Source organism: Mchenga conophoros, linkage group LG7 (genome assembly GCF_057382185.1).
Source record: "Mchenga conophoros isolate Kocher_MC1m ecotype Shallow Benthic linkage group LG7, M_conophoros_male_GT1.1, whole genome shotgun sequence".
Lineage (NCBI taxonomy): Eukaryota > Metazoa > Chordata > Actinopteri > Cichliformes > Cichlidae > Mchenga > Mchenga conophoros.
The window spans coordinates 54,961,639-54,977,096 of record NC_140532.1 but is presented as its reverse complement, the minus strand read 5'-3'; the positions used below and the strand labels follow the sequence as shown (position 1 = coordinate 54,977,096).

The 15,458-nt window shown below is 40.5% G+C and overlaps 1 protein-coding gene across 2 annotated transcripts in view; it reads left to right on the top strand.

Moving 5' to 3' along the window:
* pde8b (phosphodiesterase 8B) overlaps window positions 1–15,136 on the top strand; it is a 46,925-nt gene extending 31,789 nt beyond the window's left edge. For both annotated transcript variants that reach the window (XM_085280244.1, XM_085280245.1), the window contains exons 15-22: window positions 916–961; window positions 1,687–1,816; window positions 1,999–2,197; window positions 2,878–3,095; window positions 3,227–3,365; window positions 4,014–4,181; window positions 4,376–4,505; window positions 11,451–15,136. In XM_085280244.1, the coding sequence (XP_085136370.1) occupies window positions 916–961; window positions 1,687–1,816; window positions 1,999–2,197; window positions 2,878–3,095; window positions 3,227–3,365; window positions 4,014–4,181; window positions 4,376–4,505; window positions 11,451–11,560 (1,140 nt within the window). In that variant the 3' untranslated portion in view covers window positions 11,561–15,136. The remainder of the gene's footprint in view (window positions 1–915; window positions 962–1,686; window positions 1,817–1,998; window positions 2,198–2,877; window positions 3,096–3,226; window positions 3,366–4,013; window positions 4,182–4,375; window positions 4,506–11,450) is intronic.
* The last annotated feature ends 322 nt before the right edge of the window (window positions 15,137–15,458 follow it).

Here is a 15,458-nt window from a genome sequence, read left to right as displayed (position 1 = left end):
ACAAAGTCTTATCTGGCCTTCATGTTCTTGAAAGTAACCAATGGTTTGCACCTTGTTGTAAACACTGTATGTCCGTTTATGAAGGCGTCTCTTGCTTAAAGACTTTGAGTCTTGACAAAAGTCTTCTTGTCAAGAGGTTTGTCTTAACCAAGAACATAATTCTTTAATTATCCCCTTTAGTTGTCTTTCAGTGTTGCTGTGCATTCATTCTTTTAAAAAATATACCAGATTGTTGATTTGGCCACATCAAAATCTCTCTGATGGGTTTATTTTAGTTCCACTGCTTAATTATGGCCTCCTTCACTTGCATCAATATCTCTGTGGACCTTATAGTTAAGAGTTCCAGTGCAAAGACACCAAATGCAAGTTCAACACTCAAAATCAGCTTCAGAAAGTGCCTTTCTGATGATGGGGTACTGTATATAAAAATATCTAAACTAAACAGTTAATGCAGTACTTTTAAACTCCATTGGTTAAAGCGCTGCACTGAATTACAATAATTGAAACACACTTTTAATGGTATACAGAGGCACAACTACAAAAGAAACTCTGCAAAATAAAGTTTTAAAAAGCTTTCTCTCCTTGGAAGTTTTACTTGTTTCACCATCTCTGTGGGGAGTGGCTCACTTTTGGAAGCAGACTCGAGTGGTCAGTTAGAGAACGGCAGTTTTCTTGTCTTCCATGTTGGGTTTATTTTGATGCTTAGTTAATCCACCAACTCTCCCCAATAAATGCATCTTTCACTCCAGTTTGTTGCACTGTGTGTGCAAGTTGAAATATTGAGCAAGGCTGCCACATTATTTGTTTAGGGGTTCTAATGGAATAGTCAGATGTTAAGAATAATAGGCTCACTGTCTGTCTCAAGAAACAAAATCATTTTCAAAAAATCATTTTCTTCATTTTTTTCCCCTCCAGGATGGGCTGCGCAGACTCTCTGGGAATGAATATGTTTTCTGCAAAAGTAAGTTTTAATGCACTGTAATATCAATGGCAACAAAGAAAAAGAAACAGAGGAATACAGTGGGTACTATTGCACACTGGTGTGTTTTCATGAGTGAATATCCACAACAAGGGGGTGAAAAATCAATATATATTGCACAATAATCCTGTGCATTATGTAAATATTTCAATGTATGTATAAATATATTGGCAACACCGGGGCAATAACTTCATAGTAGCTAGCTGTTAATGAAGCATTAGGTTAAAAACATGTGGGACTAGAGATATGTTTGGGTGTTGCCTTTTGGGTGTTGAATGTGGTCTGTTGTCTTGATGGAATCTCTTGAATAAATATTAAGTTTGAAGTTGTTGTTGGCAGGATGAAAGAGTCGCAATGTTCTTGTAACATTGTAGAGTGTGTATTTTTCCATCTCAGTTTATTACATAACCCCATTATAATGACTACAGTCACAAGAGCACTTAACTGAGAGATGACCCAAAGCAAGAGTCAATTTTCTGAGATATGGTCTAATTTGTCATTATGTTGAAAGCTGTGTCTTTGTAAGTGTAACTGCAACACCACCGGTGCTCCTTCACTTCTCTAAATAATTTTATTGCACACTGTATTGCTACCACAGTCTTTACATTTTCAGAACAACTATTGGTATAAATATTACAGAGCCAACACAGGTACAATAGTTCGTTGGTCTTTTTATGGTGACATTTTTATGTGTGTGTGTCTATTAGACATGAGTCAGAGCCAGCTGGCTATCCCAGTCACTTTGAATGATGTTCCTCCAAACATCGCTGAGATGCTGAATGATGAGGAGTGCTGGGAATTCAACATCCTGGAGCTGGAGGCAGCTACACACAAAAGGTACAAAGATGATTTAATCCAGAGAGTCCAAACAATATCAAATTCCTTGGATTCGAAAAAGCTACGTATGCTTATTGGCTTCAATTCATTTCGTTATCCAGTAGTGATCTGTTTTGCTGCATTTTTCTTACTTTAACCTGTTCCACGCATATTCATCCAGTCCTTTGTGTGATCCCCTGCAGACCACTGACATACCTAGGCCTGAAGATTTGCACAAGTTTTGGAGTGTGTGAGTTCTTAAACTGCTCGGAGGCTACACTGCGCTCCTGGCTGCAGCTCATTGAGGCCAGCTACCACTCCTCTAACTCCTACCACAATTCCACACACGCTGCAGATGTGCTGCACGCTACAGCCTACTTCCTACGCAAAGAGAGAGTCAAGGTTAGAAGAAAAGCACACATATAAACTGAGTGAGCGGCACATGAGAATGATAAATCTAAAACAGGAGATACTAAATAATATATACACATTTAATGAATTGTATATTTTGGTTTATTAAGGAAAATATACCAAAAATATACCCAAAAAAAACATGTTATGCTACTAACAAAAAAATGTAATGATACTGTTGATAGAAGATGTTTGCTTGTGCAGATTATTTAAAAAAAACTCTAGATATGTTTGCATACCAGCATTTATTAAAAGGAACACAAGCAAAAGATCTGAATACGATTCATTGTACAATCCCAATTCCAAAAAAGCTGGGATACACATACAGATTAACTGGAATAGGACTGGGCGTCTCTGTTCACGGCACCCCTTGTGTTCTAAAACCAGATAAGCAGCAGAAAATGATGGTGGATGGATTTAAATTCACTTTTTTATTTTATTTGCAATTGCAACTGAAAAAAGCCTCATATAGCATCGTGCAATACAGATATAGTATTCATTATGAAGATTAAATAAAATCCATCCATCCATCATTTTCTGCTACTGGCTTTGGAACACGAGGGGAGCAATCTAAACAGAGATGCCAGGACCTATTCCAGCAAGTTCTTGCATCCATATATGCAGAGCAGTCCAGTACTGATGTGGCCTTTTGTTTCCACTGTTTTCTTCAGAGCAGTCTGGACCAGCTGGATGAGGTGGCAGCACTGATAGCAGCAGCAGTCCACGATGTGGACCACCCAGGCAGGACCAACTCCTTCTTGTGTAATGCAGGTAGTGAACTGGCCATACTCTACAATGACACGGCCGTTCTGGAGAGCCACCACGCAGCCCTCGCCTTCCAGCTCACTGTCCGTGACAGCAAGAGCAACATTTTCAAGAACATCGACAGGTCAGTAGAAGCAGCACACCTGCTTTTTTTTTCTTTTTGTTTTCTTCTTAGTCACAGCTGATTTACATTAGCATGCAGCAACAATGCAGAATGTGAATAGATGCTGATTTTATTTTACCCTTTGCATACAGGACTCAGTTCCGAACGCTGCGACAGGCCATCATAGACATGGTGCTGGCCACAGAGATGACCAGACACTTTGAACACGTCAGCAAATTTGTGAATAGTATCAACAAGCCAATGGCTGCCATAGAGGAGACCAGCACGAGTGTAAGTGTCAGATAGCTTCAGAGACACTCAGTAAGAGCAAATAATAAGGTGTATACATTTTGGAAAAATACTGAATGTAATAAACTTTTTAAAAGAAAGAATTATTAATTGTTGTAATTAATTGTTTTATCTCGACTATTATATATGTGTTAACCCCATAAAGCCTGAAATATGAACTCATTGTAGCCAGAATGTTCTAATCTTTGAAACTGGAGTGTTTATTGAAGGACAAGAAATGAAATATCAATTTTAAATTTGATTAGTTTTAATTTGTATCATTCTTTTGCTGCAAAAACTCCCAAAACCTCATGCATTGAATACTGGAGGGGGAAACTGTGACTGAGATTAAAATTTGATTAACTGCTCAGCAGTAGTTTGCTTAGTCTGCCGAAGGATGAAGGCCTGGGGAGAAAAAGAGCAACACTTCCTGTTTGGTTTACTTTTCTTTTTCTTTTCTTTTTTGGCAAACAATACAAATGGTTCCACATTAGCTCTTTCCAGGAAACGTTCCAGGCAGTTATTAGAAATCAGAGTTACAAAACAGATATGTGATGAGACTATATGTCTCAGTATATGTGTTTGTGTGTCTTATGTCCTTCATTTTTCTGGATGTCCCAGATGGTTATATCTGCTGTGTCTTTCCCACAGAGCGTGAACAGTGACTGTGAGGGTCAGGCCAACATCAGAAACTCTCCAGAGAATCGTCTGCTGATAAAGAGGATGCTGATCAAGTGTGCAGATGTGGCAAACCCCTGCAGACCACTCGAGCTCTGCATCGAGTGGGCTGGACGGATCTCTGAGGAGTACTTTGCACAGGTGTGGGAGCATCAGTAAAACAGCTTAGTTTAATAGCGGGTTTAAAGCTTAGAACAGAATCATTACTGTGAAGATAGTTAACTGTTCATTTAATTTTATTTGTTTTTGCTTAATCACTTTGCATACTTTATTAGATAAATGGCCTCCTGCCGTCTAAGCTCCCTGTTTATTGAATTATGTGTGTTTCCCTGCAGACAGATGAGGAGAAGAGACAAGGGCTGCCAGTGGTGATGCCCGTTTTCGACAGGAACACCTGCAGTGTCCCCAAATCTCAGATTTCCTTCATAGACTACTTCATCACTGATATGTTTGACGCCTGGGATGGTAAGAGCAAAAAATTCAACTGTGTTCTGTGTTTCTCTCTCAGGGGTGGTTTTCCACACAGTCTTCTTAGTCATTTTCTTCTTTGTTTCCATTTCAATAGAGTGGAGTATTATATTTACACACATATTAAGTCTGACTGTGCAGCTAAAAGGTCAGGATCATAAATCATAGATTGGGACTTGCTGCTTAACAAGTTTAAATGTTTACTTTCACAGAACAAAAGTAACTGTTGTTCTATAAGAAGCCATTTGCTTGCTAAGGATTCCTCTAATGCTTTCACTCAGACCATTTCCCAAATGATCTTTCACATCTTTTCTCTTGAAGTAATAATTGTTTCACATTCTACATGTGACTGCAATCTTTACTAAATGTCCTAAAGTTACCAGCCTGCTTCTGTTAGTCCAAGCAGTCTTGTTCTCTTGTTTCTAAATACATCTGTGGATGTGAGATTGATAAAAAGAAAATGCATTCCCGACAACACTGTCATCAACAGAAACTGGTGAGATTTGCTCAGATTGCAAAATAAAGACTGTGACAAAGTCAAAAACTAGTAATATAAGCTGGACAGTTGCTGACTGGTTCATAGACCACCATTTAAAATGTCACAAAACGGCCGGAGGCCGAGTACCAAAAATCAAACCCACGTGCAGAAAACCCAAAGCGGAGGCTGAGGAAAGGGTTTAACAAAGGTTTATCAACTAGCACAAAAATGACATTTACGATAGTACCTGACTTAAGGCTTGACACATGGGGCGTGAGGGTCTTGGTCAGGGGAGAGGGATAAGCAAGGGGACAGGTCCAAGAAAGCAACAGCAGCTGGCTGGTGATTAGGTACGTATGTGCAGGTGGGAGATGGAAGCGTTGAAGGAGAGGTGGTGCGGTCCAGGTGGGTTTGGTGGTGTGTGGCAGCTGTCCTGAGCGGTGAAGGTCCCGAGGTGGTGCAAGGGCAGGAGGGCAGGCAGGTGAGGCAAGGAGATGATTCTGAAAGCAGGCGGGTTAACCAGATTTCCAAGATGAGTGGTTCAGTGTGCTGGAATTTCCTGGAGTAAATAGGGTAGTTGACGAACTAGTGAGGAAGCAGTGTCAGCAAGCAGCTTAAATCTCCAACCTGATTGCCTCAATCAGCTTCAGGTGAGGGAGGCTGTAGGCCCTGCCCATGGGTGGATACCAGGGAGGTCCAGACCTTCAGGAATTTTACAGCCACACACCCAGACCATGACATAAAAGGGTTTTTTTTCTTTTGTTTGTTCGTTTTTGGGATGCCAGAAAAGGCCAGATTTGAGTGAAAGAATAGAAAGCTGCATCCATAAATCAGCTTGATATTAACTGGAACACTAAATTTGGCGACTGAAAATCCTAAACTGTAAATTTATATACCAAACAAGACAAAACAGCAACCACCTGTCACTCAAAGCCAAGCCCCTAATAACTTGCAATAAATCACAACAACAGTTGCCTGAAGGTGCTTTGAATGAATCAAATAATAATACAAAACTTTGAGCCTGCAAGGCTTCGACTTGACAGCGTTATCGTTAACTCGGTTTCCCTGGGTCTTTTCCCGTGTGTTATGAATAAATCTTATTTTTTTTGTACCGGTACTGGTTTTATTTTGTTGTATTTATCCGCGACACCTTAAAGGCCGGTCCGTGAAAATACTGTCGGACATAAACCGGTCCGTGGTCAATAGGATGCAACGCCTCCGCAAAACAACTTCTGGTAACATAGAGGTCCATGGGAAAACAGCCCTCTGCTCTCGTGTGCTGTGATCTCAGTAGACACTTTCCTAATAACTTTGTGTGGTCAGTCACAAGTGTCAGGTCATGTTGAAATAAAACATATACATTTTCTTAAATATGATTATTATTAGGAAATACTGTGGCTCAGGATTCTAAAACAGGAAAAATTTAATTTTTCTGGATCAGAAAAAGGAGAATTATCCAGGTTATGCTAACAACGGATCAATCACAAATTGATAGCCAGTGAGTGTGCAGGGTCCTGCAGTTATCCTTTTCCAAAACAGCAAGACTGCAGTGGCTCGGCTCATCAGCCTAGATGATGATTTCTGTTTGAACCATAAACCTTGCTTTTAGGGATGGGTACCGGTGTCCGGTGCCATGATGGCACCGGTTCTGACATAAACGGTAGTAACCAGACCGAAAAGCAGCGCACATTTCGGTGCTTTATTTCGGTGCTTTTTTTTCCTGAGCTGTGATACACTTCTAGCCAATCATTTTACGTTTCCGAGGATAGTAGGCGGGGCTAGGTACGTACGTTCTGTTAGAGCAGAGCTACAGATTAAAAATGTCCAAGGCGAAGCGGTCAGAAGTCTGGCTGTACTTCACAGCAAAATATGCAAACTCAGCAGCCTGCAACAAGTGCTTTAAGCTGATACTGTGATACTGTCAAAGGAGGTAACACCAAGAATCCGATTAAACAGCTGGCGACGCATAGCGTTTTTTTTAAAAGCCAAAAAATGCGCCGTATTTGATAGCTTGCTGCGAGACCTCACACCGTGCACGTTGGGTGGGTTGCCAGTTATCGGACCCGGAGCAACATCCCCCAAAAACCCGAAGAATAGAGTCCTGGCCCCTAGCCCTGCCAGTGTAGCAGAAATGATGACGGATGATGATGGCAGCAGCAGCCGTTCTTCTCTGCGTGAGTCGCTTAATGTTGTTCGTGTAATTTACGTTGAGTAGGCTAACCACGTTATTACATTAATGCATGTAAGGTGAACTAGCAAACATCATCATAGCTACATGCGGCTGTCTTCTTGTTTGATGGCAGATACTCCCTTCACCCTGCCAAAAAGGCTAAAATGACCAAAGAAAAAGTGGAAAACAGCTAAACATGAGAGGTTTTTGGACAAAGTTTGTGTTTTTTCCATTGTTTAAGCACTGCTTCCAGCCAAGAGTGATGCCATATATGCCACATAGCTGCAGAAAAGGCTAACATTGTTATCTTTTTACAAAAAAAACCAGCTGAACATGAGAGGTTTTTGGACAAAGTTTGTGTTCTCCATTCTTTAAGCACCGGTTCGAGCACCGTTTGAGCACCGGCACCGTTTCAAAAGTACCGATTTGGCACCGGTATCGGATAAAACCTAAACGATACCCATCCCTACTTGCTTTGATTTCAGTTTAAAGAAGCTCCTCCATTAATATCTTCAAATGGCTGCTGATTTATGTATTAATGGTTTCTTTCTCTGTTAAGCCAGGTTTTAGTTTTCAGGATTTGAGCGCATTCACATATAACTCTTCTGCTGCACAAAATCATTACTATGAGTGCAGTTTGCTCCAGTTTGTTATCATCACTGAACAGTTTGCTCTCCTCTAACTTTACAGCTGGGCTTCATTTGTTGCATTAGTAAGGTAGAGCTTAACAGCTTGCACATGTAAAACTTATTCACCTACCAGAGAAAATATGCTGAAAATAAAAGCGTTAATGAAAACGTGACTCTTCCAGCTGTCTGTTCAGCATAAGTTACCATAGTGATTTAGCCAGGTAGAAAGGGAGCCACTTTCATGACACAGAAGACTCTACCTCCAAGCTCGTCGTAGCTCACTAACCTATTAATCTTGCTTCCTGCTACAGCCTTATGGTCAGCTCTAATGTTCCTCAAGCTGTATTTGTGCATGTGGTGGGGCGCATTATCCCACTTGATTTTGGATAGGGGGATAAGTAACATCCGCATGAATGCCAGGACCTACCCTGTCCCAACAGGAAATTGCATTGTAACATGATTAATGTTACTTACTGCAATGTTGTGTCTGCTCAGTGTAACCTTTCTTTGGGGACACTAAACCAGTCTGGGTTAAGACCTCTGAATCACTTCCCACATTTCCAGTTTGTTCCATAACTCAAATGCAATAATTGAAACAATTAGGCATTTCAGTCCAACTAAAACAAAACCTCTGACAGTGCCATCTTGACTCCTGGCCTCTTTTATTGCCGTCAGTGATTTTTTTCTTAGTAGATTGCAAGAGAGAAAATGACAGGAAAGAGATAGTGAGAGAAAGTGATGATGAGTGGAACGGGATAGTATGCTGCTTGTACTAGTTCCCCATTCCCACTGAATTCCCCTCTTAGCATAGTCTCCCCGAGAGGCAGCTTGTTTACTGTCAGCTCTGATGTCACGGAAAGATTCCAAACGCCAGTGGGATCAGGAGAAATTACAAGAGTATCAGGGGAGTGGAAGTCAGGGAAATAGTGGCAGGGATGAGGGTGGAGGGGTTGGCTACAATCACTCGACAAGCAGCCGAGCAGAACTTCACTTGCACATAAACACTAAAACACACATGCAGCCTCTTTCAATTCACCAGGGTCACTGTCAGGACAAGGCAGGGGTCATTGTTAGTTCCACAGATGCAGTGTGGCTCATCAACAAGGCCGGAAACAAGGATGTAAACAACACAAGCCGAAGCTGTGGTGCCTCAGGCTGTGGGTGTGTGTGTGAGAGAGAGAGGCAGAGAGACCTTTGAGCCCCAGCTGACCTTTAATGTGGGAGAACCATTGTAGAGTCTATGTAGCATTAGCAACTGTACACAAACTGACTGCACATAGCCTGCTTACAAATGTTAACAGTCCGTGTGGAATGATAACAGGAAGTCAGTGGCAAATGTAGGTGTTTATCCCTGATTTCCTGTTTTTGTGTGTCTGTGTGTGTGTGTTTGTTTGTTACTTTGTTTTTTGTTTTGTTTTTTGAAAATATAATTTACATATGTGTTTGTTGCATTCTCTCTACTGGGATTATTCATGGTTCTTTGAATAATCTGATATTTTGAGACTTGATACATTAAAATTACTTGTATAGATATGAGACATATGACCAACCAGGCTATGTCTGCAGGTGTCCCTTTAATCTTTTGCCAGCTGTCATCTGTCACCATATATGTTTCACATTTTTTAAAACCACTATCAGGTGAAATGAATAAAAACTACAGTGTCAACGGGAACAGTAAGTTTTTAGTTGCAGTCTTAGGCTTCAGTCACACAGGGATAGGGGCCTAGAGGCCAGTCACTTGGGGAAAAAAAACATATACCGAGACCAGTTGCGTGCAGTTGCTGGCAGTAGCTGTGAAAGCGATTGCTAATGCCCCAGCTGTGCAGGCCAAGAGACCATTCAGTGACCCACTGGTAACCAGAAATGGCTAGGAAAAGTGCGTATTCCACAACCGGCTGCTGAAGGTTATTGCCAGCTGCTAGCAAGAAATTGCACATAGCTATAAAAAGCACTCTGATAATGCTTTGATTGACATGGATTTGTCTGCAAACACTACAAAGACACTAATCATACTGTAAAGAGTTTTGAGGACAACCAGAATGCCTTCTAGTTGCACCCTTTGCACCTTTGGTTGAAGCTTTTAATGCTGAAGGCTGATGTTGTCCATTTCCAGTAACTGACAACAACCTCCAACAACTATTTGCCAACTAGTCAGAGAGTAGACATTTTTCCTAAGTGACCGGAGGTTGCCAGGGTTCTCACCACCTTTTACAGAGGCACCATTGAGAGTGTGTTGACAAGCAGCATCTCTCTCTGGCACAGGAACAGCAGTGCTTCAGACAAAAAGGCCCTGAGAAGAGTGGTGAGATCAGCTGAGAGGACTATTAGGGTCACACTGCCATCTATTGAGGGTCCAGCCAAACAACACTCCTTATCCAGAGCAAAAAACATCATCAGGGACACCTTCCGCCCCAACCCCAGCCTGTTCTCACTTCTGCCCTCAGGCAGACGGTATCATAGCCTGAGGTGCAGGTCGCACCTCAGGCGCTTTCCACCAGCCATCGAACTGCTGAACAGCACAAAAACAGCTTCTGTTCTCTAGATTATTATACTCTACCAATCGGTCAACAATCAGCATTTCTCTTTTGCAGTAATTGAATTGTTTTTTTATTTGTGCTTTTTAAATATGTACCACTGACTTTATATGTATTTATTTATTTAATTATTATATTTGCCTTTTTTTTAAACTCTATTGACATTTTTATATGTCTTTATGTAAGCTTGTGCTACGTAATTTCATTCTGCATTGCGTCTTTGAGGTAGTGCTGAATGACAATAAAGTAAATCTTGAATCTTGAAGGGGTGTCAACAAATAGTCTCTCAGCTTGTGTGAAGTATCCAAGAGTCTGTGACAAGGGCTGATTTGTGAAGGCTGGAAGGCAGAAGGTTTCGAAACAGCAGTTCCTTTGTTGTGTCCCTGGTATTTATTGTTTAGATCCCAGTGCCAAAAAACAAACCATGGACAAAAAACCAGTGAATCAGTGACGTGGTCACTGGCGGCAAACACTAACTCATGCTTGTGGGGAGTGAAGGCTGGTCTGTCTGGTCATTTCTTAATTCTGCTTGTATGACAAAGGTGTCAGAGTAATGTGTGTGGGGCTATATAAGTGCAGACCAGTCAGAGTGCTCATGCTTACCTAATCAATCACCAAATGTGCCATCAATGTCCGAACTGGATCATAAAGTAATGGCCGTGTATGAGAAATGTGATGTTTCTTTTTCGTCACATGGACAGCTAGATGAACTGCTTACCTGGAAAACCATGGGACTATGAGAAAAAGGCACTGCGCACATTACCTATTACACACACCAAATCTGTCCAAAAGTGGTTTGAGGAAGATTACAAAGAAGTCAAGATGATGATTTGGCCTACAAATGTTCTGATTGAGAAATTGTGGGATGTAATGGAAAATCAAGTCCAAACCATGGACGGTTTTATCTCCTGCCTTTCACACTTTGGTGCCAGATATCACAGGATATCGTCCACTGTCTTTTGTCTGAGCTATTTTGGTGAAACCAAGAGGATCTGTGCAATATTATTTCAATGATTTAATGGTTTGAATTTATAATTAGTTACTAACTATGACTGAAATCTGCCTAACAACACACATCTGTGTAGCCATGTTTGTTTTTAATTCTACCAACTTCAATGTGTCTCCTTGCAGCCTTTGCCACTCTTCCTGGCTTAATGGAGCACCTGTCAGAGAACTACAAATACTGGAAGACCTTGGATGAGATGAACTGTAAGAGTCTACGTCCTCCGCCTCCTTCGTGACCGAGTCCACATCCCCTCCTTACATATATCACTCCAAGCAGGGTAGGACAGTGAATGAAGCCCTGCGGTGGAACAGTTACTCTTTTCAGCTGGGATTTGACAGAAGTCCGTGACCTCTCAGGGGTTCCTGGATACGGCCTGAAAATTTTATAATCGGAAGAACACAGATATGCCGTTTCCATCTCAAATCACAGCCTCTTGTATGGTTCTAGCTGGAGGTGGTACCAGTAGAGAACAGGTGGTCACTGGAGGCTGTCTCCCTGTTGCCACTTTATGGCCCCCTAAAGTATATCTTGATAGCACCTCCATGGTACAGTGTGGACCTGATAGGTCACCTGACAATCTGTACCATACAGTGTAATACAACAGAAACCTGCACTTTAGCTAATCATGACATCTTACATTTTGAACTCCCTTTTTGTTGACTTTGCTTTTGGAAGTTTTCTTTAAAGCAAATATTTCCTTTCTGTATCTGTATACTGCTATAAAAGAAATATGGAAAGTAAAACGTGCCAATTGCCAGAGGCACTGACTGAAAACAAGAATCTGAAGTGATCTGGGCATGCATTTTAGTACAAGCGAGTGCAAATCTCCATACTTCCTTTTTCACAGTTCCAGCTAGTAAAAGGTGCTTAGCTGGAATTAATCTTTGCATTAGCTGTGAAACAACGTAGAGACTTGTGTCTGGGACCAAATTCCCTTCAATCCCTGTCCATTTGCCCTGTTCAGACAAAATCTAAAAGAAAGGGCACTTCCAGGAGTACTTACCTATGTACCAGGGTGCAGTCCACAGATTGCCGATTGTAGGGCTATTTTCGTGACAAATGCTGGATCCTGAGATCATATAGCTGCAGAATACCTTGTAAAATGCCACCTGATAACCTACTGTCATTTCTTCTACATCACCATCTTACGTGCACTGTGAAAGCAGCTAGTGAGGATAATGAAGATCCTTGTCAAACCTGCATGTCCGAACAAATGGAGGAACAGAATTGCACTGTATCAGAGCTATTTAGTTACCAGATGTTACACTCATAGCTTTGTGACACTAACTGTAGACATTTTCACTCCCCCCAAAAATGATTGACTTGCGAGTATTTGAACAACATAGTTACTGGCTTTCTATTTGAGCCTATGCTTGGCAATTGGTCGGGGTACAGTGTGTCAGGTTTTGTAGTTGAAATGTTTTTAGTGATGAAATGAAGCCCACATTGACCTGACAAACAGATGAAGGAGCTGCTAAACCGTGTTTAGATTGTAAAAGCACGGCTGCAAAGCCAGCATCTCTCTCTCGTTTGTGTTTTTTGCTTAAGCAGTTTTACTTAGGCTTGAATCCTGCAACCAAAATTCACACTGAAGACATTTGGCCCCTTTTTCGGTGGGGTGGGTGTCATTTGAATGATATGGCTTCCATCTACAGGTGGTAGACTCTAAATTTGTCATGTTGTCCGTGAATCAAATCAAACCAACACAAAGGCCCAATTTCAATCTGGCACTTCCACTGTGTGGAAGAGTCTGTTAATTATGAAGGAGGGCAGAAATAAAGCGGAAAAAGTCTGGGATGCCCTCACCTTTCTCAGGTGAAAACAGGTACTTCCAAACAGCTCCTTTGGAGATGTGCGCCGCTATGAGATGAATGTATTAATATGTCCATGACATATTGGAAAATACGCCGTGTTGTGTTTCAGTTTGATTCAGGTATTTTTAACATGCTCCAGGTCGTTATGGTGATTTTACATACTGCTCTCTGTTATTAGAATTTGTTGCAACAAAAATAAGAACAAATAAATTCAGATGCACTTTTAAAAACATGTACAAATGTAGAAAACTTCCACAAAAGTGTTTTTCATACTGAGATAGTCTTCAAACAGTCCTTCTTATCTGTAAGTGTGTTTCCTCCATGTAGCGAGTAAGTCAGCACAGGTGCACACTTGGTGTTTTGCGGACTCTAGAGCCCACCACCACATAATGCTTGTTGGAACAGCACTTAATGTGGCCTCCACAAAGTGCAAACAAAGTGAAAGGGTGTAGGTGGCTGGACTGGAATTGGTTTAGTATTATATTTCATCCTACTATGACTGAGGATGGAATACTACTATAATAATACTAGTCACTAGACTTGGATATTTAAGATCACCTCTGTTAAGCTTTAATATCAGAAGGTGAAAACAGCACTGGAATCCACTACTGCCAGCAGCAGAATCTTTAAAAGACTTTCATAATAAATTATTTTACAAATTCAAAAAATCAAAATGGCGATATCCAGATATCTATAGGCTACTAATGTGGTGAACTTCTGTAATTACCAGCTCTTGTCCCAACTCTCCAGCTCAGCTGCTGGTCTACATGTGCAAGTATGTGCGTGGTAATCCAGGAGACGCACATCAAGCAGTATTAACCAAAGGCACAGAGAGCTCTTTAGGGTGCCTTATTCTTTGGTCATCTTTACAGAACACAAGTATTTTTGTTGAAACATTTCCTCCTCTAGACATAAAAACAAAAACAAACTAAAAATTTAAAAAAAACACAAAAAGAAGAAAAGCCATATGTGTTTTAGATGTTTTTAAAACTAGGATATTTGGCCTGATGCATCATGGTCTGTGCTACAGTTCTGAGTTAGTCAGTGTTGACGGCCCCCGAAGCTTTTTCCATGTATTTTGTACAACTACGAGATTTTTAACAACAGAAGCTGAACCAGGTGCAGTTGGATAAAACGCACGTTCCTTGTTTGTTCACCTCCATGTTCGATGTATTCACACTGATGTTGTCATTATGCTGACGATGAAGGTCTTAATCAACGCCTTAATCTTGTTACGTCTCACTGTGTAGCTCTGCTATTGTTGCAATACACTGTAAACTACCTAATGTATCTGCTGTTCTTGTAAATACTCGGCCAATATTATTTTCGCTTTGCTTTTTACATATTTTGCTTTCATACCTTTTTATTGTGGATGTTATGTGTTGCTGTTAATTTCCAAAGTTATGTTTGTTCGGGTTTTTTTAGGGTGACTTGAAAAGCGGCTCCACCTCTGAATGTTTCATAGCTGCTATCGTTGACTATGAGAAGATATTTTTGCTAGTATACGATGAAGATTTCTATTCACACAGACAATACTTCAGATTTAAATGTCAGACAGTCTTTTCCATGAGCAGTAAAAAGCAGAATATGATGAGCTCAGTTACATTCGATTACAGCTGGTGACATAACGCTTTCATCACTTACAAAGATTTCGATTTCCCTCTCATCAATAAAACTGTTGGCCGTGACTGCAAGAACGTGCCATTTCTATCTTTTCTATCATTTACAACCATGACAATAATTAGAAAGTGATTGATAGATAGTATAGTGCGGAAAAATATTTTTTGAAAAATATGAGGGTCATTGGCCATGAGAACTGTAATGTTTTCAAAGATGTTACTGCCTCAAGCATAGTAGTTACAAAAGCTTTCCGTAAGAGCCGCCATGTTTGTTGAAAAGGTTTAATGTATTTTGCTCTCTCTGGTCTTATTTTGATGTTTTCTGTCAAACACAAAGTTGTATTGTGAGAGACAATTAAAAAGTTCTTTCAATATAAAGTTGTTACGTTTTTGGCACAAAGATGTTTTACAGGAATCCTTTCAAGCTGAAATGTTTGCCTTCTTCCCAAAAGTTGGAGGACAAAATCTAAACGATACATCTTTACAAAATAAAAGGAGTCACTTACCAGCATCCTGAAATCTAACTGAATAAGTTATGTGTATTTTGTTTAAAGGTATTTACTAATGTTTTTTAAAAATTGTTGGAAAAGATTCCAAAATTAACTAAAACTGTCCACCATCTCCGATCTGTGAGACATTAATTGACATAAACTACAGCTGGGATGTATTTTTATAATATAATATAATGTTGTACAAAACA